The 26,902-nt window shown below is 39.7% G+C and overlaps 1 protein-coding gene across 1 annotated transcript in view; it reads left to right on the top strand.

Annotated features, from left to right (window-relative positions):
- CNTNAP5 (contactin associated protein family member 5) overlaps positions 1-26,902 on the top strand; it is a 285,860-nt gene that overhangs the window by 119,755 nt on the left and 139,203 nt on the right. The window contains exons 4-7 of the mRNA XM_050339553.1: positions 7,377-7,524; positions 14,963-15,166; positions 17,338-17,522; positions 21,118-21,261. Coding sequence (XP_050195510.1) covers positions 7,377-7,524; positions 14,963-15,166; positions 17,338-17,522; positions 21,118-21,261 — 681 coding nt within the window. The remainder of the gene's footprint in view (positions 1-7,376; positions 7,525-14,962; positions 15,167-17,337; positions 17,523-21,117; positions 21,262-26,902) is intronic.

The following is a 26,902-nucleotide window of genomic DNA, read 5'->3' as shown; positions in this document are numbered from 1 at the left end:
GATAAAGTGGAGGAGGCTGAACAGAAACAGGAATTAGCTGCCGACTTTTAGCTTAGACTTGTAATTTACAGGTTTAATTTCGCTGCTTCTTGCTTCTATTATTATTAATTTATGTAGCAGTGATAATATTAACAGTGATAACAGCTTCATCTTCAGGTACTCCACAGAGAGAGCTGATTGTAAAAACTTAAGATAGGGATCAATTCTCCATCAATGAAATGCAATTATGCAAGATGCAACTTCACATATGTATGCAAAGAATGTCTCAGTAGGGTAAGGAAGTTTCACTTGGTTCATTGCTGGGAAGAAGGAGGGCAACCTGCCCAGCTTCAGATTGGATCAGGCACTTGGGTTACATCTGTATGAGTAAGTAGTAGAAGACAGAGACCATTATTTCGTCCTGAGGTCAAGTGATGTAGCTCATATGCTATCCATTTGGTAAATTCACTCTTCTTCAAAAGAGATCACCATACCCAAGCTGCCTATGGGAAAGGTCTCTGGTGACTGCAATACCTCAGACAATTTGCCATAGATACAGTCTGATAGACTCTGGAAACAGCTTGACAGTAATTCAAACTGTTTGAAGATCAAATTGTCCACCGGAAAGCAGACAGGAAAGGTGCTGCTGAACAAATCAGGAAAATAAATTAGAATTTTCTAAGGGTGAATTGGAACAGAGAAAAAAAAAAACTCACAAAGAATTAAACTGTTCTCTAATATTTTGTTTCATTTTCTTTGGGCTAAATAGAAATTGTTTCATTGTCCTTAAGGGACCCAAGAGACTTCATGTTTTTCATGTCACGATCATTAAACACATTTTTTTTGTTTGATACAGACCTGTTTAAAACAAAATATTACATAGGATGGATATTCTTTATGGATATTCTTTAAAAAAAAGTAAAACGTTTTTGCTTGCAAAGGATTTTGATTATGCAAAAATTATGTGTTCTATAGGAATAGCTGTGAATAGTTCTACTAACTGTCAGCAGAAGGATAATAAGCTACATCCTTAATATAAATGTGGTTTACACTGGGCAGCCATCTATCTGAGGTTAATGATGTTGTTAACAGCATTTGTTCCTGTATTTGGAAAGTAACTAACCAGAGAGAAAGGTATGCATGCAGTGTAATGGGGTAGATTAGCGGCAAATAACCTTCTCACTTGAGCAGATTATTCAAGGAAGTGATAAATGAGTATGGACCCTGCCACATTACTGCATCTTCTCTCCCTTGGACTACCCTGCTGCCCACAGGAAGTGGCAGTAGCTCAGAGGTGACTAACTAATGCTCAGGTGGATGTCACATTACTGGAGCACAGCAGTCAGCCCCTCAGTAAGTAACAAAGGTAATGCAGTCCCAGTAGGACTCCTGCTTGATCACCCATATGGCAGCCATTTATTGTAATCCTTCTTGTATAGAGAACTTAAACTACCTCTTTTTAGACCAATTTTTACTTCTTTTTTTTTTTTTTCCCCCCCATTTAGGGGTGGAGGGATGAGATGGAAAGCTGTCACTCAGATAATATGTTATGGGAGGATAATTTTGACAGGTGTCTCTTGTATTCTGTTCCTCTCTGCTCCTCCCTAATAGCAGCTCTAACAGTGTGCCAAGGGATATTGTTTCTGAGGTTCTTGTCAAGGAGGGATGTTTCAGAGAGAAAAATGTAGCTGCTGTTAGCAAAGAGGAAACATAAGCATAATGGAGGCTTCCTTTTATGAAGGTAGAATAGACTTCAGACTAGCTGGAGTCATAGTATTCAATATGGAAGCTAAAACATGAGTCTGGAAACAAGCAACTCAGTTCAGAAGGCTGTTAACCAGAAATGACCTTTTGTCATCAAGACCATGGCACATTAATAGGAAAGAAACATGAAGTAGAAAGAGGTGCTCAGAAGTGACTGATGTGCTAAGAGGACACAACCTGCCCTCCAGCTTTTGGTCCCTGGACCAGGCTAACAGCTGTTTCCTCTTGGGCTCAGAGTGAAACCTGCTTGAATCAATCGAAAAGGCTCCAATTGACTCTACTAAGCAGGCAAGTTTCTTGAAGTAAAAAATGTTCATAATATTTAGGTGCTGGTTGAAAGAACACTGAAGCAAAATATTACTTGTCTTTTGAGAAAGAGAGGTGGGAAAACAGAATTCATGTTCCCAGTGTAGCTGCACAGTATTGAAAACAGAGCTCTAAACTGCAGCTCTTTAAGGAGCTGAGCAGTCCTCCTTGTCATCCTTTCCTTCTCCCCATGGTCTGACCCCCTCTAACAGCAAAAAGATTTTTTAAAGGCCAGATGCTGAAAGAGAGGAACTCCCAGGGGCCAGGTCCTGTCATGAATCCCTTGGAAAGCTGCTCTTAACTCACCCTCCAAATGAGGTGGAGCTTTTACTAGCTCCCAGTCTGGGCACAGGGCTATTGAGATGACAGCAAAACCATTTCACTGTGTTTCTTCATGACAAGATATTAACAGCTCTGGCTTGATGTATTAGACAGGACTTTTTCCATTACGTAATCAAAGCAGCATTTTTCACTGTTGGCATGTACAGGGTGTAGGCATGGTGAAATTTAAAAAAAAAAAAAAAAAAAAAAAAGAACATTTAGACTTTGAAGTTATATTTTTGTTTTTACATCTTTTTGTATTTTAGGGCTGGGTTGAGGCAGAGCTGGGATGTTTCTAGAATTGTCCCATCTGACAGCTAGTTTCATTTTGCATCAGAATCTAAATGTATTTTTAAATTTAAAATTTCATTGTTCCAAAAGTCACCACAAACCTCTCCACACTTAGAGTGTTACAAGCAGGCACTGATGCTGTATAATTGTTCCATGAAAAGAAACCCTGTAGCATCCCAATAAAATCAGAGACTGCTGAGTTTCCATATGGTGCATTTGTGGCTGTACTGTGACCTTGTCGTGGTAGCATTCAATCTCTTCCCATACATACAAGCAGAGATGTAGGACCCATAACATAACTTGATTTCAGATTTACTTGTTGTTTCTTCATTGAAAATTCATGCTTTCTTTAAGGTGCTTGTACACGCAAATACTTGAGGAGGTCCTGGGAGGTGTTCACCAGGAAGCATATTCTGCATCAAAGCTCAAACTCCTGGCTCCTGATCTTTCTCATACTGTTAAGGAAGTTTAAAGGGGAGAATGACATTGTTTTACTTTAAGTACTGCAGTTTTGGGATTTACGATAGGCTTAGCTGCTTTTTATCTCACTTTGGTTCCTTCACTAAGCTCTGGATAGCTTGAATTTAGTGTGCTCCTGTCTTTCTGCAGGCACTGGAGGCAGCATACTGTGATGTCACAGGTGAGATTTGAAGGTGGAGCACTCTTTTCTGTGCTTGTATTTCTTTTAGTGAAGGTTGAAATGTTGTAAATTGCTAACATCTGTGTTATATGCCCTCTGCACATTTATAATCAGATTATGTTTTTCCCTTGACTCAGTTCATCAGAGTTACTTGGGCAGAAATGAGAGTTTTCAGTACTTCTTAAAATATCTCCCCTAGAAGACTGTTAACCTCAGGTCTGCCTGCTCACCGTTCAGGGCTGATGATTGTGCCGATGTTGCTGCTTGCATACTCATATTGAACCCATCCCATTACCTGCCTAACAAAGTGGGAGAGCAAAATGTATTCAGCAGAGCCATTATGGGAACCACCTTCTGCAGCTCTGTAAATAAGTTGCCGTTTGGTGTGCAGAGAGTTCGTTCAGAGGAGACTGAGATAAAGCCCCACCTCTGATCCTGTCCTTTGAACTGATTAGGCTTTCATGAGCAGACATTTTATTTGCACCCAATTTCCACTTGTCTGTCTGAAGGTGGAGACCAATCTACAAGTTTGGCCAAAGGGCAATCTGAAGCACATCAGATCTTACTGGTATGATCTGGCATAGCTCTGAATTAATGCATGAGGTAAAGAAATAAATGTGTGTCTGCAGGGTTATCAAACAACTGTCATATTTCACCACAGTTGCGTGACATTTTCCTGAGCTGCTCTTGAAAAGCTTTTGGGATCCCTTTGAATGGGAGAGTTGTAAAAATAGGCCATTTATTTGAATTGTTGTTTTTCCTGAGGGAGTCATGCATGCAAATTCCAGGTAACAACGGTTGTTTTGAGATTTAAACTTCTTTGGAAGTTTTCTTTTTCATTTAAACTGGAATTCTATTTCGTTCCACTTCACTGTAATCCATGAGCTAGGTGAGTTGAGCACTGGGAAAAGCACTCTACATGCTTGTCTCATTCTTATTCTTCCCTACATGCTGACAGCTGCTGCCAAAGAGGCAGCACTGAGCTATTTGGCCCCTGTTCCAAACCACTGCAGCTGCTCTTACCTCACCTCTTCGTGCCAGTGGGACCTGCCTTTGCTGGCTCATAAAAAAAGCCTCATAAAATATTTCTGTGGTGCCATGGTCTGTGTCACAGCAGAGCACCGTGCAGCCAGGCATTGTGAAATAAGCTTGGTCTGAGAGGAATCCCTGCCCATGGTAAGCTGTTAACCTTGCAGCCACTGGCACCGGGGAAAAGCTTTTGCTTTCGAGAAGCTGGTGGCAATATTTGGCACTAATGGAGCCTTTTTGATTTATAAGCCCCATAGAATGCCAGAAGCAGAATTTCCCAGGTAAATCATCAGTCTTGATCAGTGCAGGGCTTGCTAAAAGACACAGATTTCAGTGTTATACTCCCTCCCAGAGCAACTGTGTTGCAGTGTAAATGGTGTGCAGCTTCTTTGTTTTCTGCAACAAAACTTGTTTGTTTTTTTTTCCTGGGAATTAATCCTTTTATCAACAACAAGTTGTGATAGAGGCCATTTCTCAAGAGGACATATTTCTGCCATTCTCACCAATAATTTTACTGTTAATCAATATTTGAACCTCCAGGGCTACGAAATCTGGTACTGCATCCTAGTATCATCTTCTTTAATGGATGGATTATTTCTGTGTCAGCTGTGGATCTAAGTTTTCAAGTGACCATCTGTGGCAATTGGTGTTATTCGCTCAATGGTCTACAACCCACAGGTGGTCCATAAAGCATGAGAAGGTGATCTGTGTAGCAGTGGGAGTTGGAAGTGAAAATCAAAGCAATTCTGGAGGCATACACGGTGACGCCCAGCAGTTAGCAGCGAGCAGGGATGTGCCAGCTGCACACAGAACCATCTCATAGGTGCAGATCAATACATACAACATTGCCTGTGGATTTCTTTCCCCCAAAAGTGTCATTAGCTTTTTGGTTATTAGAGAAGCTTGAGGAAAAGTGCTGTAAGGGGTGCATTGGACTTCTGAATAGTTTATTTTTACCAGTATGAGGGTTTCAATGTTTTTACATATTTGCATATCAGGTTTGAAGTGAACTGATCTGGAGGCTGAACGTGGGTAATTCTGCCTCTTCCTTGAGGTGTTGAGGGAAACTGCCTATCATAGATGCTTGCAGGCAGGCAGCTTGCAAATGGTGGAGTGCAGCTGAATCAGTTTTACCTGGCAAAATCACAACCTCCTTTGATGGCACAGCCCTGAAGTGTGCTGGACACCTCGTCTGCCTGGAGGCAGGGACAGCCTCTGTGTCTGCAGACAGGGGTGATGCTCCCATGCCTTATGCTTGAGTGTGCAGTTTGCACAAGATTTGCAAAAAATGTCTTTATAGCTGGTTTGCCGAACCACAGAGTAGTCACGAGTGCCCTTACCAGCAGTTACAGGTAGTTGTGAACTGTCTCTACAGTCTTCCAGGAGTCACCAGGGGCCACTGATCCCAGCATCCTATTATGTGCTGGCAAGGACTGCTATTCTTATCTGTCTTTCAAGCAGGAATTTGTGGGCTGTTAGGCACACAATGATATTTGCAAATCACCTTCTTCCCCTTACTTGTAACTGCATGGAGATACATCTGGAGATAATGTGCTTTTCTCTCAGAATGTTTTGGGGTTTACATGAATCACAAAGTTTTTACCTTTTGGGCTTGTCAAGCAATGTGCAGTATTGACAGCCTTGTGTATGAGAGGATTATGAGTTAAAAAACAAGAGACCTGTGTGTCATAATATTGCTGTAGGAGATATATATATATTTGGGATAATGTTCTAATTAAACAATTGAATGCTGGTTTCATTAAAAAAGGAATATATTGAATTTGAAGTTTTACACCCTCAGTAATAGCATTTGGAAAAAAAAAGTTGGAATGTTTGCATTTGAGTAAAAATTTAAACAGTTGTGACACTGTTAAGCACTGTTAAATTTCTGAGTGGAGGTGAAACCCCTAAGCTCTTTAACTCATCCTTCAGCCATCAGAAATAAACTGTATGTCTGCTTTAATGGGCTTATCCCAATTTTTGGTCACAGTTGCATTACGTAAGTGAATGGTGCCCGTTTTTAAGCATTTAAAACTGGTGCAACTTTTTGTAATGAAATTTTATACTTACAAAGCAAAGGACCTCTTTTACAAATATGGCTCTCCTGTGAGGTTTGTTTTTTGGGGTTTTTTTTGCAAGTTCTGTCTTTGGTTTTCACGTTTTGCAAAACTGTTAGCTTCAAATTTCAGTCCTAGCTGAGTTACTCAAATGTTCTGAAGATTTCAGAAAGTCTGTAATATTCCTGGGCCAATATTACAGAGTAAGGGTGTAAAGATGAACTGAAAATTATTCAGGCAGGAATACAGCTTGGTTACTTGTCTTGTGTTTGTCTTTGCAATCCCTTGGTCATTCTTCATCCATGACAGAATTTGCTCTTGTTAAGTGATAATTCTAAATGGGGTCATTAATTTTGGCTTGCAGTTGCAGGCAACTAATCAAATAGGTAAGTAAAAAAGTTAAATGACTATTGTTGGAAGCCTTTACTCTCTTGGGTACAAACACAGTCAAATGCTGATTCTCCTGTGCACTGACTCAGGCTTTTATTTCTTCCTGTGTCTTTCTTGAGTTCTCAGTTGAATATCTATATATACACAGTTCTGTTCATCTTTCCAGGCTCTGGACAACCTCAGTGGCTTGTGACCATCATGAAGGCACCAAAGGCTAAATCTGGCCCTGTCCTTCACTGTGCTAAAGGGACTCTGGGTATTTTAGAGGTTGATGGAGTATTATCATGTACAGGGATATCCTGGGCTGGGAGAAATTGTGCAGCATCTTCTGTAGCATCCCCATCTACAACCTGCTTTTGTAACTCTCTGTATACATTCCCCTACTGTACTGACGTGCTCTGTGTGCTGCTGTCTCCCTCATTGCTCTCCATGAAAGATGCAGCACTTGGAAGAAAACTCGACAATCAATTTAAATATTTTTGAGTAATTTGTGAAACTGAGAATTGAAAAGAGGGTTTGCTGCTCACAGCCTTCTTTCAGAGTGCTGCATTCACGTCTCATTGCTAAATGTCTCACCAAGGCTCTCTCTGTCCTTCCAGGTTTTCACAGGGAACAGCAATGCTGACAGTGTGGTTCACCACAAGCTGCTGCACTCCTTGAAAGCTCGCTTCCTGCGCTTCATCCCTCTGAAGTGGAATGTCGGAGGACAGATAGGGCTGAGAGTTGAGGCCTTCGGCTGCTCCTATAGTAAGTGGCTACATCTTAACCCACATTTTCTCAAAGAGCTTTTTGTTGATGCTGGCAGTGCTGTTGAAAGAGTACAGTGCAATTTTTATGAGCTAGAATGTAATGTAAAACGCATTTGCCATCATTCATTTTTTCATTAGTTGTTGTTGCCTTTCTCCTCAGAGATGTGCTGGCCCATCAAGTTCAGCTGCTGAAGCTTTTTTAGATCTGAACCCACCACAGATCAATTTGCTGCTTCTTGCGAGTGCAAGGCAGCCAGATGCTGCAAAACCTCCCACCTAATTGGGATCTTTTTAGGGCTATATTTGTTTAAACAGTTCATTTTTGTTTTTAAGGCACGTTAACTAGTTGTTGAGGGAAGTGCTGTAGATTGTGCAGCTAGTACTTGTATTTGAGGCTGATGATTTCATAGCTCCAGAGTGCAGAGAACTCTTCTGCTGCTTTATCTGCCTTTGCATGAGTGTTTTCTTTGGCCACCATGTAGTAATGATTCTCTAAGACATGGTCTGTAGTGCTTTGTCACATGGGCTCTGGATCAGCCTATAAATGTTTCTGCTGTGGGGCATTTTGGCAACGTCTTGGTATAGTGCTTCAGATGTATGACCTGTCACCATGGAACAGTGTGATTGTAAAGCAAATGAAAGCAAAATACAAGTTCACACATGAGGAAACACAAGTCCAGTCGCTATTTGTTTCTCAGGTGACTCTGGTTTTATTTGTGAAATGGTCAAATGTGACTTGAGACACTGCTGGAGACAGGTGAGATTTTGCTGAGGAGAGTTCAGAGAATTAACTAGCGTTTTACCAGTAATTTCAATGTGGTGTGACACAAGTCACCACCATGTGATACTTGTACATCTCCTCATTTAACTTATTCCTTATCTGTTCCTCCCAGGTGCAGAAAAGAGGTTGTAAGAGAATAAGTATAAACATATTTGGGAGACAACTTAAATTCATCTGAGCAGAATCAAAGAAAAAAGTTTGTTAAACTTTTTGATTCACATGATCCCACTGAACAGCGACACAGCTCCAGGACTCTTAGTGGCCTCATCACTGCACTCAGATCTTAGGACTGATTCACATGGTTTCACAGGAAGATCATTGTTGTGGTCTGTATGTAGGTCTGTAAGATGCATTCAGCTTCTTTTAAATGGTGTTTCTCCACCTACTTTGATGCTCAGGCACTGGGTACTATCATTTAAGCACAGATCTGAAACAGCCTGGTCTAGGTGCTTTGTCATTAGGGCAAGAGACTTTTTCCAGGTGAACCAGTGAATATGTAAACTGAAACCTATAATCAAAATCAACTGCCCTTGATGACAATTTCAAAGCTGCCATCTAATCTGTTTTCATGAGCTTTCTTCTGTTAACGATGCCCAAATCTCTGCAGTGAAGAGTATAGTCCAAACAGGTGAGGAACAAATAGAACTTGAACTGAAGGTTGAAACTTTTGTGGCTGAATTTGTTCTGGTGTTAGTCCATGTGATATACTATAGGAATACTACTTTCATGTCACATTAGTTGTATTTTATATGATACAAAGTAGATTTCAGAGTCACTCACAGGCTGAATTACCTTGTGCTATCATCTAAGTCTTTATCTTTCTCCTGTACCTTGCAGTTACAGGAAATAAAAGCGCTTGTGCAGAATTAAGGTATGAGATTAAAGAAAAGAAATAAAGGGCTTCATAAAAGTTTTACAGAGTGTTGAAATATTCATTCCATTTATATAAATGTGCCATTCAAATTTCTCTCTGGCAAATTGCATAGGCCAAGCAATACCTGTCTTATAAGATTGGCTTTCACTGTCTTGGCTATTTCTAACCCAGACACTACTGCACTGTACAAAAGATGTTCAGTCATTTATAAAATGTCAACTTTAGTGTTACAATGGCAGAATATCTGCTCCTGAGCTGCACCTATGCAACTACATTTTGTAATGTAATGTTGACAGCACACAGACTCATCCATGATGTTCAATTCTAGCACAAGAAATGTATTAATAATCTGAAAAAAAGTTTATAAAAATTACAAAAACTATATTACTAGAGACAGGCTGTTGAATAAGCCAGGAAGGAAACTGAGCTTAAAGAACAAGTATCTTGAATGTGCACCATTTTCATGAAAGTATCTGTATGTATACAGAAATATATATGAAAGAAGGTCCATCTGTAAGAGGTAAATTCCCAGTTATGCCAATTCTCTTTGAGCTGTTGGAATGACTTAAAGGCTTTTGCAGGTAAACAAACCCCAAGTATTTGATTGTAAGTCCACTGAAGTCAAAGGAAGGATTTGTCCCAACATTTTAGTTTTGGATACAGTCTTAAAGTGTGAGATAAAAAGAAGAATATGTTCATGGAGAACACATGTTAATAAAATTTTTCTCAAACCTACATGTGTGATTGTGGGGTCATTTCTGCCTCTAAGCCTGCTTGTAGAAGCAAAGTGAAAATTAGATGATGCTGGACTACTGGCTGTCCATTCCACCTTACAAGCAAAAGTTGCCTCTGAAGCACAACACCTGATCTGAAAACAAAGTTGCTTTGTATTGATATCTGGGGCAGAAAAATGCAGAAATAGTTTTCATTTACAGGCGAGCTGAAAATCGTTTTTGTGTGAGTGGCAGCATTCATTGGTTGGCTGAAACAGAAGTCTGGGTACATGGGCAGGTTAGACCATGTGAACTTCATGTGCTGCTCCACATCTGTTAAAACCTTGAAAGTACATCCAAACAAGCAGCTGAGCACCTGACTGTGATACATCAGGGATGTGCAAAATAGTATGTGGTCTCTGCTCACATCAGCTCTTTTTTAACCTTGCATATTTGAGTAGAAGCTGACAGCTAGCTGTAGGAGAGTTTTGTGGCTTCACTACTGCTTTTAAGGTGAATGTGACAGTCTTGTGGCATCTGAAGGCTCTCTTATCTGTATTTTCTCTGTATGACTGTCCTCTGCTCCAGAAGTCCCAGGAACACAATCTTGTGCTAATTTTTGTTAATGCAGCTCTCAGGGATGACTGTTTTGTAGGGACCATCAGATCTTGTAAGTCATCAAATGCTCTGCCAGGACACAGCAATAAAATAAACTGAGGAATCATGCTATGTGCATTAGATACCAAAGTGGCTAACTTAACATGTGATGGCACTGTGCTGATGAATGGCACTTGCCATTGTTTGTTGGTCCTGCTAGAAATAATTTACTATGAATTTTTTTTTCTTTTACTTTTCCCTTTATCTTTTCACTCTCTAATTGGGTGCCAGTTGACATTGTGTCTTTGGAATATAAAACATGTTTTTAACAATAAAGTTATCTCAGACTGTAATTGTGTCTGACCCTATCCTCTACAGATCGAAGTTCCTGTGAGTAAAGCCCTCCAAGACCACCAAATAAGCTGGAATTCACAGATACCATGTGCTAATTGTTGTATACTTTCTTGTAGAGAAAGCATGTATTTAAATGAACGTTAGCCACATTTATTTGAAATTACTGTAATGATTCCATCTTGCATCCTCAAAATAGGTACTGAAATAGGAAGATGATCTGAACACATACACTGATGTTTCTTGTTCAGAAAAGGATTTATGATGAGTTGAATGGAAAGTTCCATGCAGAAGTGTGTGTAAGCTGTCACTTTGCAGCAGTTGGTTCAGCAGAGTGATTGTTACAGATAAGCAGAGCTGCAGCAGAGGATGAGCTCAGATAAATGGCAAACCAATTGCTTTTGATGCTGGAGGTGGCGAGGGGCAACGAGTATAACTTTATACTCGGGAAAAGTCTTGTTAGTTTAGCACGGGAAAAAAAATCTGCTGACACAATTGCTTTTGTAGGATAAGATATATAGCTGCATTGAAGATGCTGATCACATTCTATAACTGGTTAACAACATCAGCAGAATTGGGTGTATGTACAGTTAATAGGTTAGGATACTACAGGAGAAAGTGATACGCTGTGAGACAAGGTGTCTTTTGCTTTTGAGAGCAAAGTTCCTCATTTGCCATTCAAGAGTCTGATTTCTCATATTTTGCTGTCATTGCTTTAGGGAATATGAACTGATATTGTGCTTTTTGATTAAATGACATTTTTACTGGAACTTTTCTCTTTAATTTTTTATTTTTTTCCACCTTCCTCCATCCTCATTGCAGAGAACTGCTTAACATCTCATGGTCATTGACTAGTAGTGTTTGTAATCAAATGCATAAGGTAAATACCTAAACAATTGCTGAGCAAGAAGCATAGATTTCTGATAGGGATAAAGCTGCATAGCAGAGCAGTCACCTCTGAAGTGCTCTTTCCATGTTCATCCCTCAGGTTGCATGTCTGAGGGGATTTTGGAGAGGGAGGTAGAGATTGCTTTAGGGTTACTCAAGCCAGTAAGCTGTGACTGGCCAGGAGAGACTTTTGTTCAGACCAGGAGCAGCCCTTTTCCCTTCTGCCAGGAGTTAAAGCTTCCGATCAGTGGTGCAAGTGCAAGACCAAAAATTCCTGTCTCGCATGGCAACTGTTCCTAAAGTTATTCCTGTTGCAGAATATCTTTGCTACCAAAGTGTTCACTTTTTCCAATATCACTAAGAGGACAGTCATTTTTAGTATGAATGTATATCCTCTCTGCTGCTGGGAGCAGATTGCTGCACAAGTAAACTCTATGCTCTCATATTGCTCCCAGCCTGTCAACAGCCTTGTTGTTGAGGACAGTGTAGAAAAGACCCAAACTGAGTAAAATCTGTCTTCAGGGAGCTTAAATAAACCAGCAGGCAGTGCAGAATGAAATCACATGTTGTGTTTTACTTTGTTATTACTACAGTTTTTATGAAAATTGAAACATTTCTGATCCTCATTCTCATGTTCATTCTCATTTAGTCCATCTCACATGGACTAAATAAACAGTAAGTAAACACTAAGCGGGTTTTCTGGAGTGGCTGTTTTTAACAAGAAGTCAAAGATTTGTTGTCATGCAAACTGCCACTAACGACTTTTCCCTGCAGGGTTAGCATTTATCTAACATTTTCCCATGTCGTTCAGGGCTTTTTATTGGCCAGGGTGCTTACAAGTGATAATTAGTGAAGGAGAACTTTTCAGAAGCAGGTCTTCCTTTGTGCTATACTCTGTGAATGTCAGTAGTAGAGCTCTTCAAGAAATCATGTTATTCTGTGGCTTAGTGGAGAGTTAAGAACACGGACTGAAGTGTGAAATGAGACTGGTTGAAGTCTTGGATCTTAAGAAGAAGAAGAAGAAGAAGAAGAAGAAGAAGAAGAAGAAAAAAAAGGGCTGTTCTTAGGGCAATATTGAATCAATGCACCCTTACTCTTACAGTACCTTCGTTTTTGAGAGATAGGAGGAAAATCAACTTTTAACTGCAAAATGCTCTGGAAATCGGAGACTGTAAATTCTTTACATGCTGCTTCCTAATTCCTGCCTGTGTTAAGATGGAAGCATTTTTATAGTACACTTGTGATTTACTTTAAACAAATTGAAGCATTTAATGTAGCTAGGGGAAATTCATAAAAACTAAACTAAAAATTTAATTACCGTTATAGAAACTGGCATTCAAGGTGTCAATAGAGGGAAATCAGAAATTCTGAAGGAGCTGTTTCTGAACACCTAATTCGGAAGTTAAAAACAATAAAAGCAGATGGCATGAATATTCATGACACTCCCTAAACTACCAACTGTTCCACAAATTATGCTAAACAGCATGTTACAATTCTGCCATCGCAGATAAGAAGTTGGTCTTAGTTTATTCTGGAGTGAATTTTCTACAGGATTTGGTTTCTTTGTAGTTTTATTCTCATAAAAAATAATCATTTGCCTTCTGATTTGGAATTAATTCAGTTTTGGAGTTACAGAATTTTGCATCAAATTTAAATTTTGAGCTCTCTGCAAGTTTGTAAGTGTGCCATCAGACTTCCCTAAAAACCATCATACTGACAAGCAGAAGTTTTTGATGGTAGTTTCCATGGTAACAAATTATTAACAGGTGTTTTATTTTTTGGGCTTATAATAGTTTTTAACTGCTAACCTCTTTAAATTTTTGTCCAGTTAAAAGAAAAAAAGAGTAAAAAAAAAGGTTGATACCCCCAGGTTCTATTATTTCTGTTTTTTAAAGAGGAGCAGATGAAACTACTGTTAATACCTAGAAGGATAGAACTCTCAAGAGAGCTTAGGTGACTTAAATCACTGACTTTAATCACAATACAGTTGCTCACTGGAATTCTTGATTGTATGGACCTTTCAGTTATCTTTAAGAAGGAAGTAGAAAACTGATAGTTTTGGGTTATCATTTAAACAAGTTCTTTACAAACAAAGGTAGTCTATACTCTTTCTTCTTGGATAATAGGAAGGTATTATTTGTCTTTGTTCATGTATCCCAGCATTTACGTGGCTTAGTAAACCTCTGGTCAGATTTTCATTGTCTGCCATTCTTAATTTTTAATATTTTTCTTAAAAACCGGAAATAGCAATTGACAAAGTTATCATTTACAAGTAGATATTTTATGCATAAATTGTGTCAAACTGCAGTTGGATAGAAATTGGAATTGAATTTATGTATGTCAGATGTTTGCATACAACATAATAATTAAAAGTATTTAAAGCTACCTAAAGTATTCTGGTTATATATACACATATATATTTTAAAAATTTATTTAAAAATACATTTTGCTTAAAAGACCACTTTATAAAGTGAAGAGCGTACTGCAGGCTAATGCTGCCAAAGAAAATATTAGTCGCAATTGAGGAATTGAAGGTTTGTTTCCTACCACAGTGGTTTTTAGAGGCTGGCTGAAGGGGAAAATATGTTTCTAATATGATTTTCAAAGGTGTATAATCAGTTTAGATGCCCAGTTCCCCTGAAATCCTTTCAAAAGCTTTTTGAATTGATATTTGACTATTGCTGCCAGCCTACTCAATTTGCAGGCAGAAACGTTGTTGATAAATGCCAATCACAAGAAAGCCGCCAACCCTCAGAGGCGAAGATAATGCTTATTTGAATGCAGAGGTGGGTGCAGTCATGGCTGACATGCAGGAACAGCTCAGCAGACACTTGTGAAGCTACAAAAGTGGAGTGAACACTGAAGTGCTTAAACTAATGAACAACATCCTGAATGTAGTTGAGATGAACAGCAAATGTGGCAAGGGATGCTCTGGAAATTTGAATATGATGGAAGGCACCTGTTATGTTCCAAAAAGTTAAATGAGACAGAAGTCTTGCATAAGGAAGGCAGGCACAGAGGAGTTCTGGTTTTATCCTAGTGTCCCCTTTCCCCAGAGAAACGGAGAGAGGACTGGAGATGGATGATATGTGGTTGCCCAAATGACTCATATGTCCTGTGGATGTATGCTTATGACAATACCTGGCCCCAAGGTGAAAAGATCCTGAAAAAAATATAGTCCTTCTCCTGATGCTGCCCCTCCTTGTCATTTTGTCATTTTTCTTTCTTCCAGAGTCAGATATTGCAGACTTTGATGGCAGAAGTTCACTTCTCTACAGGTTCAATCAGAAGCTTATGAGCACATTCAAAGATGTGGTTTCCTTGAAGTTCAAGAGCATGCAGGGGGATGGAGTCTTATTCCATGGAGAAGGACAGCGAGGAGACTACATTACCTTGGAACTGCAGAAAGGGAAGCTCTCCTTGCACATCAACCTGGGTAAGGGTAATTAGGGTTATTGGTTTGCATGTTACTTGGTTTATTTTTATAAATCTATTGTTTCTATTGCACAGTATCTGGAAGCTCTAGATGATACCAACATAACATGCTGTGTGCCTTAGGCAGCTCACAGCTAAAATAACACTTGGAAAAGTTAGGGAGGAAGCAAAAGAGAACAGACTTGACTGATGTCATGCAGGATGTGATAGCTGAGCCAAGAAGATGCCTTGGCTCTTCTGACTAGTGTTGACCAAGGCTGAACTGCTCAATGACTGCCTTTGACCTTTGTTTGCTAACGTTTTCAAGCAGTGATTGAAAAAAAAAAAAATCACAAAAAAACCAACCAACCAAATCCCAAAACAAAACCAAAAACAAACAAGCAAACAAACAAACAACCCCCCCAAAAAACCCACCCAAACCAAACAAAAAAACCCTAACATCCTTTTTTTGGTTATTGTTATTTTATTTGTTTGTTTGTTTGGGGTTTTTTTCGGTATAATTTTTAAGAGTAGCATTCCCAGGAAGTTTGCTTTGGAGGACAAAAGGTTTATTTTTTGTTTGTGTCTAATTTTTTTCCATTCGCTCATTGATTCAGAAATGAACTGAGAATACAAAATTTTAATGAAAACATTCTGGTCAAAAGATTGTGCACACTGTTATAACTTTCCTTCCTGAAAACTATGAATATCTGTAAGGCCATCAGTGTATGATTGTGTTGGGTCAGAGTGACAGATGAAAGGTTGACTTAATTTCTCCCTTTAAAAGGATGCTTGATTTTTTTCCTGATTAATACACTAAAGCACTTTGATAACGGCAAGAGCTACTGTAGTAGGAATTATCCTACCCCCTCTCCCAACCTTCTTGCAGAATCTTCATAAGCTTCATCTGTGGGTGACCCATGATACTGGCCTCAGCAGTCTCTAATGACTCATGTTTCTTGTAGTGAGGGGTTTGAGTTGGGCACTTTTCCCCTTGTGCTTAATTATGTTTGTTTTAAAAGTCAGTAACGATTTTCCACAGCTGTTGGATTTTATTTTTACATAGCTCATTAATTGTTTAGTCTCCAACTTGTGTTTTCTTTACATTTTTTTTTTCATCAAAGAGTAGAAATGATAATGCAGCATTTTTTTTATTTGGTATTTGGATATTTGTGGACCAAGTAGCTGCATCCTGAACATCTGAATGTGGGAATCTTTGAGTCTATTGGTTTGTCCTCCTCTTACAAATGTTTCATATTAGGATAAGAATATAGTACTTTTAATTATATTATGTAACTTCTTCCAGAGGAGATACTGCCGTGAATACATATGCTGAGAAGAGCTTTTTTTTTCTTCAGCTGTAGCCCCAAATATACAGCTTTTAGCCCTTTCAAGTTCTCTGTGTGCATTCATATGTCACAGGCAAGGGTTTTGATATCTGCTCTTAAATCTGCTTGCATTTTGCCTGGCAGTGTTGGAGCATGTGTTCTCTCCATTCTGTTGGAACATAAAAAAGGATACATATTCCCTTTCAGTGAGAGGCTCTGAAGTGTTCAGATGTGTAGTCCGCCAGAAAACACAAGAGTGCTTGAAATTATTGAGTTAAGGCTTAAATATTTTTATGATTCTTGATCTATACTTTTGGAGATCTGGGTAGGTTTAAGAATGTTTTTGAACTGAACAAAACACTTTGCACTCTTTTTCTTCACTGACTTGTGCCTTTCTTTTTTCTGTGAAAATGGACAGGTGTAATTTTCTTGTTAAAATACAGAAAGCACATAGTTGACACTCAAGTGTCAGGAGTGGTCTGTTAATGGGACTAGACAGGAGATTTTGGTGCCACCTGAAGGAAGCTTTTAGACCATGGGGGCCTCAAATGCATGGCAGAACCAAGAGTACAGGCAGAGCAGTTATCCCATGTGCGGCAACATGTGGTTGCAGCATCAGTACCACCTCCTGGTTCATCACAAGTATTTCATGACAAAAAAAATGTGTGCCTGTGGGCATAAACATGTATATGTGTATAAGAGGCCCAAAGAATCTAAGGCAATCTTTGGAAAGGGCTGTTTCCAATGGGCAGAGCTCCTAGATGCAATCTGGAGCATCTGCTCTATATTCCCTTTGCGTTCCCAGGCTTCAGTTAAAGGGCCCGGAGGTAACTCTGGTCTCTTCTGCCTGTCTGTGCTACTCCAGGGGACTCCAACCTGCACTTCAGTAACAGCCACACATCTGTCACCCTGGGCAGCCTCCTGGATGACCAACACTGGCACTCGGTTCTCATAGAACGCTTCAACAAGCAAGTGAACTTCACGGTGGACAAACACACCCAACATTTCCGAACGAAGGGGGATTCAGATCACTTGGATATTGATTATGAGGTGTGTGAAGCCCTTTAGGTTATAACCTGGGAAATGAGGTATGAATTTTGGTATAAAATGAATATGATGGAAAGCAACCACCCTATGAGCTGTTTTTTTCCAGCAAAGATCTTTATTTAATTCTTTCTTTCCAGAGAGAGTTCTTTCACACTTAACAAGCATAAACTATGTCAGTGCAACTCTACATATGACAGTCTCAGAAAATGACCAGTCTCTGTGCAAATATGCATTAGATTATTCTTACACTTCAAAGTACAGCAGACTTTGAACTAAATGAAAAGTTACACTCAAGGTTCTAGTCAAATCTTCAGGGAGCAACTGCCCTCATCAGTGGGGAGAGGTGCTGTGTCATCGTCTCCAATACAATTTTGTTCGCATATTATGCGCCTGCATTCGATTGACATGACCTTTGGGGATACCATCCCTGAGTTGTCCCTCTATCCAACCACCACTTGGCTTGGATTACAGTGCTCCAAATAGAGATGAGCAGGTAAAACCTGTTGTCTTCCCACTAGGAATGGAAGACCCTCAGAATGAAAAGATGTTGTAGGTAGGTGGGAGTTGGTCTCTTCTGCCTGGTAACAAGTGACAGGATGAGAGGAAATGGCCTCAGTTGTGCCAGGGGCAGTTTAAATTGAATAGCAGGAAAAACCTACTTTCTGAAAGGTGGTCAGACATTGGAATAGGCTGCCCGGGGAAGTGATGGAATCATCACGCCTGGAAGTGTTCCAAAAGGTATCTGAATGTGGCACTTGGCATGTGGTTTAGTCATGAGCACAGTGGTGCTGGATTGGACTTGATCTTGGATTTTTTTCAACTTTAGTGATTCTATGATTCTGTGACTTTCACAACAACCAGTTCTGAGCCAGGTCCCTTCACATCTGGGGATGTGATGCAGAGCATTCTGATCTAGGGAGCCAGAGCAGCTCAACCAAGGAACGACTGAGCAGAGGAAACATCCTGCCTGCCCACAAACCCTGAGGCCACTATGCTCCCCTTTGATGAGACCAAGATGTGTCAGTGTAGTTTATTATCACTCCATCAGTTTAGTGCTTATGGCTGAGAGTTGTTAAAAAAAACCTTAAAAAAACCTTATAATAAAAACCTCATATCTATATGCAAGGGAGTTCCTCATCTGTTCCCCCCACCAATGCACACTTGCAAGTAAATTACTCATGTTTATTTTTGTCCCCCTGTGCTTGTCTGCCTAGTCTTCATCACCCATAAGGCACAGGGTTGTGCTGGCACAGTCAGAGCCATCACCCTATCCAGATATGTCAAGCTGGCACGATTTGTTGCCTATGAGACCATAAGTTTCCTCTCTGCTCTTTGAATTAATTTCTCAGGGAAGGATGGTTTCCCAGCACACTAAAGGGAAAAAGCAGACGGTTCAGCAGTGGCAGGTGCATGCTCTCTCCTCTCTCCATCTTCTGAAATTCCCTTCTTTGCATTTCACAAAGCAGGATGGAGAGTGTGGTACCTGTCCCATGGCACTGCTGTACCAAAGCATGAGCACATTTAGTAGGGACAGCACATTTGAGCAGTAGGATTCTGCAACAGCTTCACACTGAACCATCGGGGCCAAAGCTGTAACTACTTTTAAGATGGGGTTACAAAAAGCCAAATGATTGATTCATCAGCTTTCCTGATTTCAAAGTAATAAAATTCCTTGCTTCCTGCTTGATATTGATTAGGGGAAACTCAAGCTCCAACTTAATTTGTAAAATATTTTTCCACATGTTCCAGAATAGGGAGCGTGATAGGAAAGTTCTTCAACTGGTGTTAATCAGCATCACCACTGACCTCTGTAGCACTCAGACCTCATCTCTGGTGCTTCGTTTTTCACAGTGTTTTTCCTCCATTTACACTGTGACAATCTTTCAGTCAAACATTACAGCAATACAGTCTACTGAAAGTTTATGTCAGCACACTTCAGGGATTAAAAGCCTTACTGAGAGTAGTAAAACATTACTTTTGTAATTAAAATTATTACCAATCGCAAAGGAAACTGTTTTCTTAATAATGAAGTGGTGTAATTGATATTGATTTTTCTTCTAGTTTTGAAACTCCAGTACAGAGTCCCTAAGCAGGAAACTTTAAGAATAGAACATGAAAGAAGGAAAGTCTGCTGTTCTAGGAGGAACTAATGATTCTCACTGGAAAAAAAAATTGCTACCACAGAAACCCACATGCCAATAATAAACCTGCAAGTAGCAGTCTATTCACTCTTTATTTCTCTGAATTGATCAATTGATACAACTGAGGTGCAAGTTCATTAAGGACTTGTTTTCAAATAAGTGCTTTCAAGGTTACCCAGGTAGTTTCATTTGCTTATGTATCCCAGCTTGTTAGGTAGAGTGGGAGGAAAAATAACACCCAAATTTCCCTTTAGTTTTGTAATAATGAACTGAAGTAAGGTGTTAGGAGTTGTGACAGGCGAGTAAGGTTGACCAGGTTCCAGCAACTGTCAGCATGTAAGCAGAGCCAGATAGAACCTGCCCTTGCTGCAGTGGATGCAGCAGGACTGCAGCACACCTTCTGTGAAGTGATGTGGCTGTAGGATCCTCACCCGCATTATCACACTCACAGTGCTGCTGGCTGTGATGGGAAAAATGAATAAAACCCCGGTGGTACCACCAGTAAGGCTTTGCCAGAAAGGTCGTTAGAATTAATTAGAAGTGAGCATTGACATTTAAAAAATGTAGGTAGGATTATCAGAAGTTTTTTGGGGTTGTGAGGTTTGGGAGTTGTTTTTATTTCTTTCTTTTCTTTCTTTTCTTTGAAATCTAGACAATTATGCTGGATTTTGGAAGCTTTATTTTCTTAGGCCCTTTGTCCTCTTGGGGCTTTCAGCCTTCCAATTGAGTGATGAGTCATAGCCTGCACAGTACCGATATCTGCCAGTTCTTAGACAACAGCACAGCAGGTTTTGTGTAAATGTGTAACCTGCAGAGCTTCTTCATAACACTGCTCAATCCCAAATGCCACATGTGACTATTGTAAAGGCCAAAGCACAATGAAATTTAGGAAAAACAAATGCAAGCTACAAATGGGATATTTTGTGTTTGTGATACTACCCACCACTGGCTGGAACAAGAGTTATTCAGATACATGCCTGGTAGAAAGGCAAATCCAGTGCTCTGTGGGCAGGGAGAGTTTACTCCCCCATTGCTCAGCAGTTCCTGGACACTGTAGGCTGCAGCTGGGTGTCATCCTTCAAGACAGTGGGGCTGTGATTTAGACATTGTGTGAACATTTCCTTGAGCATTGTGTGTTCCTGAGTGGGTAGCTGGTGACACCAGGTTGGTGTGTCAAGGCACTTCAGAGCTGTTTCAAACGGGTGAGCTGTCTGCTGCAGAGGCATTTTCCCAGCAGCTGTAATGCTGTGGGGACTGTGATACCCTCTGTGGGGTGGCCAGGTCCTGCTTCATGCTCCCAAGTGCCTCTGTTGATGTGAATTGGTTCTTAGATAATATCCCAGCTGGATGCATGGAGTGGGGCTCTGCTGTCTTGGGTTTGGGATGATAATATAATATATAAATATATATACATATTATAATATTGTAAATAATACCGCTCTTATTCTTTCCCAAAGCTCAGTTTTGGAGGTATTCCTGTACCGGGGAAACCAGGAACCTTTCAGAGGAAAAATTTCCATGGGTGCATTGAGAACCTTTATTACAATGGAGTCAATATAATTGACCTGGCAAAAAGGCGCAAACCTCAAATCTATACTGTGGTAAGAGGCAATACTGCATACTTCCCTTCTTTGCTTCCATGCTGTTGGTGCTCTCTTGCTGCTGTTGGCTGCACTGAATGATCAAAGTTCAGATTTAGATAGCTGTGGGCATAATTAGCTGTTAAAATGAGGATAACACCAGCCAGTGCCGACTCCTGTGGTGAGAGTTATTGAAAGACACATGTGGAAATTAATATATGTCTCTGACTTTCCAGGTGTATTAGAGTTTGCTTGGAGAAACTTTTTAATTAATTTTCCAAGATTAAAATGTGTATTTTTGATGGCATGATAGAAATCATAGAGTTTTTTTTTTCTGGTTAAATCAGATTAAATCTAATTTTCTGGATCATTCTCTATCACTGTTGGGTAGTACAGTAGTAGCAAAATTTTGCTCTGATAGTTTGGTTCATACTATAGAGAAGAATAAATGTTTATTATTGGAAATACTTTCCTTTGTGATGTTCCTTATAGTCAGCATACTGACAGTTCTGAGAACCATTGATCTGGTAGCAGTGTCTCTAAAGGTGGGAGGTAAAACTGAAGGAACTGTTCTCTTATCCACTTTGCTAACATAAAACACAAATGCAACTTCACACCTAATAATGTCCAAAATTACAAATATATTTAAATGTATCACGAGCATTTTATTTTGCAAGAAGAGGGAACAGTACACTCCCATGCAACCTTGACAAACTGTAAATAACTCAGCTCTCAGGTTAGCTTGTGCCTCACTCCTGCACCATGCTTTGATATGTGCCTTTTGGCTAATACTGAGTCTTTAGAGAACGTGGAGATGAAACTTCTTCTGGCTCTCATGGCATCTTCTGGTTTGTAGTAGTTTGTATGAACACACTGAACCTGAAGCAAAGCAAACCAGAAGACCAAAGACATTCTTTCTGCCCTTTCCTTGCCTAGGGCAAGGCTGAATACACAGAGAACTGGCAAATGGAAAGGTGATAGGTGAGAGGTCTTGCACTGTGTTGCTGGCAGTCAAGACTGCCTCTAGGATGCACCCCTGGGACTGAGAGACTTTGCTTTAATACTCTAGAGTTTGATGCTCTGAGTGAGGACTCAAAGGCTCAGGTCTTAAGAACTGTGTTAAATTGCTCTTCCCCTCAGCTTACTTTCTAAGGGGGCAGCAAAGAGCTCTGGACTACTTCTTAGGTCATTAAACAGCTGGTTATTTTGCTGGCTGGATAATGGGAAGGCCTTTCTAAAGGGAAAGAGAAAAACTTTGCACTGCACTTTTTCTCTGAAGGGCATTGTCTGGGTATAAGTGGCCCCAAGCAATGAAATTCTGTTATTGCAGTACTTGGCTCAATGTTAGATGAAAGGTCTCAGAATCCAGGTCCTTTTTCCAATTTAAGGGAGTGGGGATGTGCCTCAGTTTTTCATTTTTTTTTCACATAATACCATAATTTTCAAAGCCTGGCTACTGTACTGCTTTTTCAAGGTTTATGAAGTTCTGTGTACAGTTTCTGTGACACTTGTGTATGTAAAGTGCATGGAAAGGTTGCCACACTTAGGGTACCTCATAATCTCAGATGAACATCCTTCTATGAGAAATGGTCCCCGTTAATCTGTTCTTCAACCTTCTTTGCATCACAGCTATTTCTCTCCTCTAGCAACACTCATGTTCTTCTAGGTTACACAAGCTGATCTTTCTTTGCCACCGCCTGCTCTTCGTCACTCCTTAGCAATTAACTTACTCAAATTAAAATAACTTGTTCTTGCTAAATGTAGTCTTTTGCCTGCCAGAGTTACTCTGCACTAAATGTTTTTACTCAAAGTGCATTGAGGTTGTCATGCAACCAGTCATATCCCCAGGGAGCTGCAAGCTTCTCTGCTTCATGTCTTTGTAGTTGCTAAGGTTGTCTGGAGTGAAAATGCGATGAACGAAATGGCACAGAAGAATAATTAAATGTAGCAGGAACTTGAAACCACTTCTCCAAAAAATGTGTTGTATACTTGTGTTCTCTCCCCAACTTTGGAGATCATCAGAGACAGTTTTGCGTTGTTAGTCTTCAAAATACCTTTGTCTCCCAGCAAAAGCCAATTGAGGACAAACTCATCAGTGTGGGATTAAAAAGTCATTAATACTCAGAAATGCCAGCTTTTTCCTCCAGAGGTAGGCAGAATTCACCACTCAGTCAATGAGCCAGACTTGTGGGTTCTCATACCCATCAGTTTTGTTTGTTGGGCTTTTGGTTGTTTGTTTTGTTTTGTTTTTACTGTTGACATCTTTCACACAAGCAGCAGAATGATACATCAGCCTTGGAGGTATAGATTTCCTCTTATGATGTAGATCCTCACCCATATAAATAATGGTCCCAAATCAGCTGCATTTAGAGTTAGAGGACAAAACTACAGGTTGTCAATAACAGATTACTGCAGTATGTATTGTACTCCTGGGTGGTGGCTGTGATTATCATTCTCCCTATTCTTTTCTGTAACTCATTTGCAGTTGTCAGAGTTGCAATAAAACCCCTTGAGAAGGCATCTCAAGATAAGGAGGCAGTGTGTCTCTTTGAACTGAAACTTGCCTTCAGAATTCCATTTTTATGTTGCCTGATACTTAACCTCTCTACATGGCCCTGTCTGTTTGGACAGGATATCTGTCTATTCTCTGGAGTTTCTTCTGTCCCTGATGGCATGTTGTGGGAACTTCTTTGTTGGGGGCACTGTTTTGGGTTTTTTGTTTGGGTTTTCTTTATTTTGTGTGTGTGTTTCAGTTTGGGAGGTTTTTTTGGGGAGTATTTGGTTTGTTTTTTCCTTCCCCTAGGTCATTGAGCACAGAGGAATAATAGAGGATCTTTTATTCACTTTCCAAAATGAAATACTGGTTTAATTGCAAGTGGTCAAATTTCTGTAATTACCAATATCATGGTTTACAGCAGTTACTTGTGCTTTGTGGGCAATTAGTTAGGGACAGGAAAATATGCACATAAGAGCCACATTTACAAGAAGCAGAAGGGAATGGTTCTTTACAGAAGGAAATTTGGCCTGTTGATATCTGGGATGGAGAAGTCCTCATTGAAGGATTTTTTGCTTAAGAGTGTATGTAGGTGTAGGAGCAGATGAGACAAGTTCTAGGAAGAGAAATCCATTGAGAATTGCTAAGTACATCTGGTTGATGGAGTAGATGAGAGAAAAAATACCTATAACACCCTGAAAATAGCTATAGGATCCTGGCCACCAGTGTTTACCTACTGCTAGATTCAAGTTACACCTTTAGAAACTGCTCAAATGTGGCCTGTGGCCAGTGTCTTAAGTCTTTTTGTGCTTCACTGATTTGTGATGCCAAAATAGGAAGTTGTCTAGCCAATGAAAATAAATTAAGAGGTCATGAAAAGATGTGTTTTTTATCTTCAGTGTTCCACTCTACTTACCAAAATTGAGAAAAACACAATCTCCCTTTCTCTTCCATTACCTCTGGCTAACAGAAATTGAAGCTGTATTTCTATGTAGCGGAGCAAACCCTGTGCTGACTTGAGAAGAGTGCAGGATATTTGTAAGGCAGAAGTTGTCAGCCCTCAGATATGCTTGAATTTATACGCTGGCCTGCCATGTTGAATCTGGGAGTGACAGTTCAGCACAGCAAGGGATGTGGTGACATGTAAATGTATCACTGTAGTGCCTTGGGGAAATAACCGATTGCCAGCATCAAAGAGCAAGGAAAGATACCTAGTGACAGAAGAATGTAAACTAATAATTCATTCCCTTTATAGAGAATCCAAACATGCTATTTTATTAAGCTGATTTGAGATACCTTCATCCTGAAAGTATTTACTTGTCTATACCTGTCTCGTTCTACCAAAGTACTATTGCAAGTGTTGATCTATCTTTGAACATCAGGCTGGTGATTTGTGAAGGCCCTTACTAAAATTTGGAGAATCTCGAGTTAGATTTTTTTCTTAGTTTTTGCACTGCAGTCAGATGATAGGAATCATAAATAAAAAATGTTGGAAATGCTTAGTGACTTTTTTTTCTCAACTTCCCAAGGACTAAGTTGAAATTCTTAAAAAAAAAAAAAAAAATTATTCAATTACTTAATAAAAGTGTTCAGTCATACGATTAGAAACTGAATTTACTGGGTTTTAGGTAAGGCAGGTGAACTCAGATTCCAGAAATATTTGTTTCCTGTAAAAATAACTTTTTATATTTTCTTCTGTCTTCCTTTCTGATCTCTGAGTCTTCAGATGAATCCCCTTCACATTCTACCTGTAGTGTAGAGTAGCAAGAAAGTCTATATAAATAGCATTCATTTTAAGGTCCTATTTTATTGTTGCTGAATGGTATAACAGGATTATTTTGAAAGAAATTATATCACCTCAATCAAGGTCTTAAAAAAGTCTGTTTAAATGACATTTTTGCCATTGTTTTCAGTTGGCTTTGTCTACAATTCTAGAGTTTCAGAGTGCAAATATATAATCCAGCACATAGCTACAATAATAAACTCTCTTTGATATAAATGTATTTTCTTGTGTTAGGATTCTGATAGCTGTGATGACAAGTGAAGCAAGTTTTTGGGGAGAGAGACTATTTTTTTTTAACGTCTAGTTGACATGCAGAAAAAAACTGACATGTTTCTGAGCAAACAAGGCCTTTTTGAGAGTCATCAGCCTTCAGCAAATTACAGGTTAGAAACAATTGTTCAAGGTTTTATTTATTACATTATCTGGGTAGTCAAATTGAATGAATAGGGCAGTTAGTACCTGCTGAGTGGAGCAGGATGTTTCAAGGTGGGACGTGATAAGGCAGTTAGTCCCTGTAGGAGAGGAAGAGAGATGGCTAATTATTGTCAGAGGAGTTAGCAGGGAAAAAGGAAAATGGGATGGAATGTAATTTGCTTCAAAGCCAAGGCTTTAATGTATTTTTTAAGGTCTTATTTCAACTGGTAAGGCCTTGGGAACTGCTTGGTACTTGGCTGCCTGACATAACAGAAAGGGGCAAGCTGACCCCATCACAGTCAAGAGCCTGGATTATGTGCAGTCCACACCAGCCATTTAGCATTGTGTTATGCTATGATACACAGATAACTGGAATTTAAAAGAGGAAAATCAGTTAAAGGAAACTAATACATAAAAACAAAACAAAACACAACAACAAAAACCACAAAAACCCAAAACAAAAACCCAACCAACCAAAAAAACCCACAACAAACAACAGAAGAAAGCCCTGATAACAATTGCTTTCTGTACATTTTTCTGTTTTAAGATAGATGTGATTCTGTTTTCATAATAATAATTAAAAAAAATTCTTGCTGCTGTTTTGTTCCAGGCAATAAAACTTAATAAGCTGTAGATCACTTTACCTTGAGCTGGAACAAAAATTGGACTTGGATTGTAATAATTTGCCAGTTTAATCTAAGACATCTATCTTACTCACTTCTGGCAAGGTGAATTTGAAAGGCAGGCTTGAGTCCTACTTGTCGTTCAAAGGAGAGTGTCTGGCTGAGATTGCGTTAATTCCCCACAGCAGACCCCAGAGCACTGTACTTTGCATAGCTAGAAAGGTGTTGATAACACACCAGTGTTCTGGCTACTGCTGAGCAGTGTTGGCACAGTGAGGCCACCTCTCCAATATTTGTCCCTCACCAGGAGCCTGGGGATGGGTGAGATCTTGGGTAGTGACATAGCCA

Source organism: Myiozetetes cayanensis, unplaced genomic scaffold (assembly GCF_022539395.1).
Source record: "Myiozetetes cayanensis isolate MyiCay16 unplaced genomic scaffold, myiCay2020 scf9, whole genome shotgun sequence".
In the NCBI taxonomy this organism is placed as follows: Eukaryota; Metazoa; Chordata; class Aves; order Passeriformes; family Tyrannidae; genus Myiozetetes; species Myiozetetes cayanensis.
Note: the sequence above shows the minus strand (reverse complement) of the source record. Positions and strands in the feature narration are given on the sequence as shown.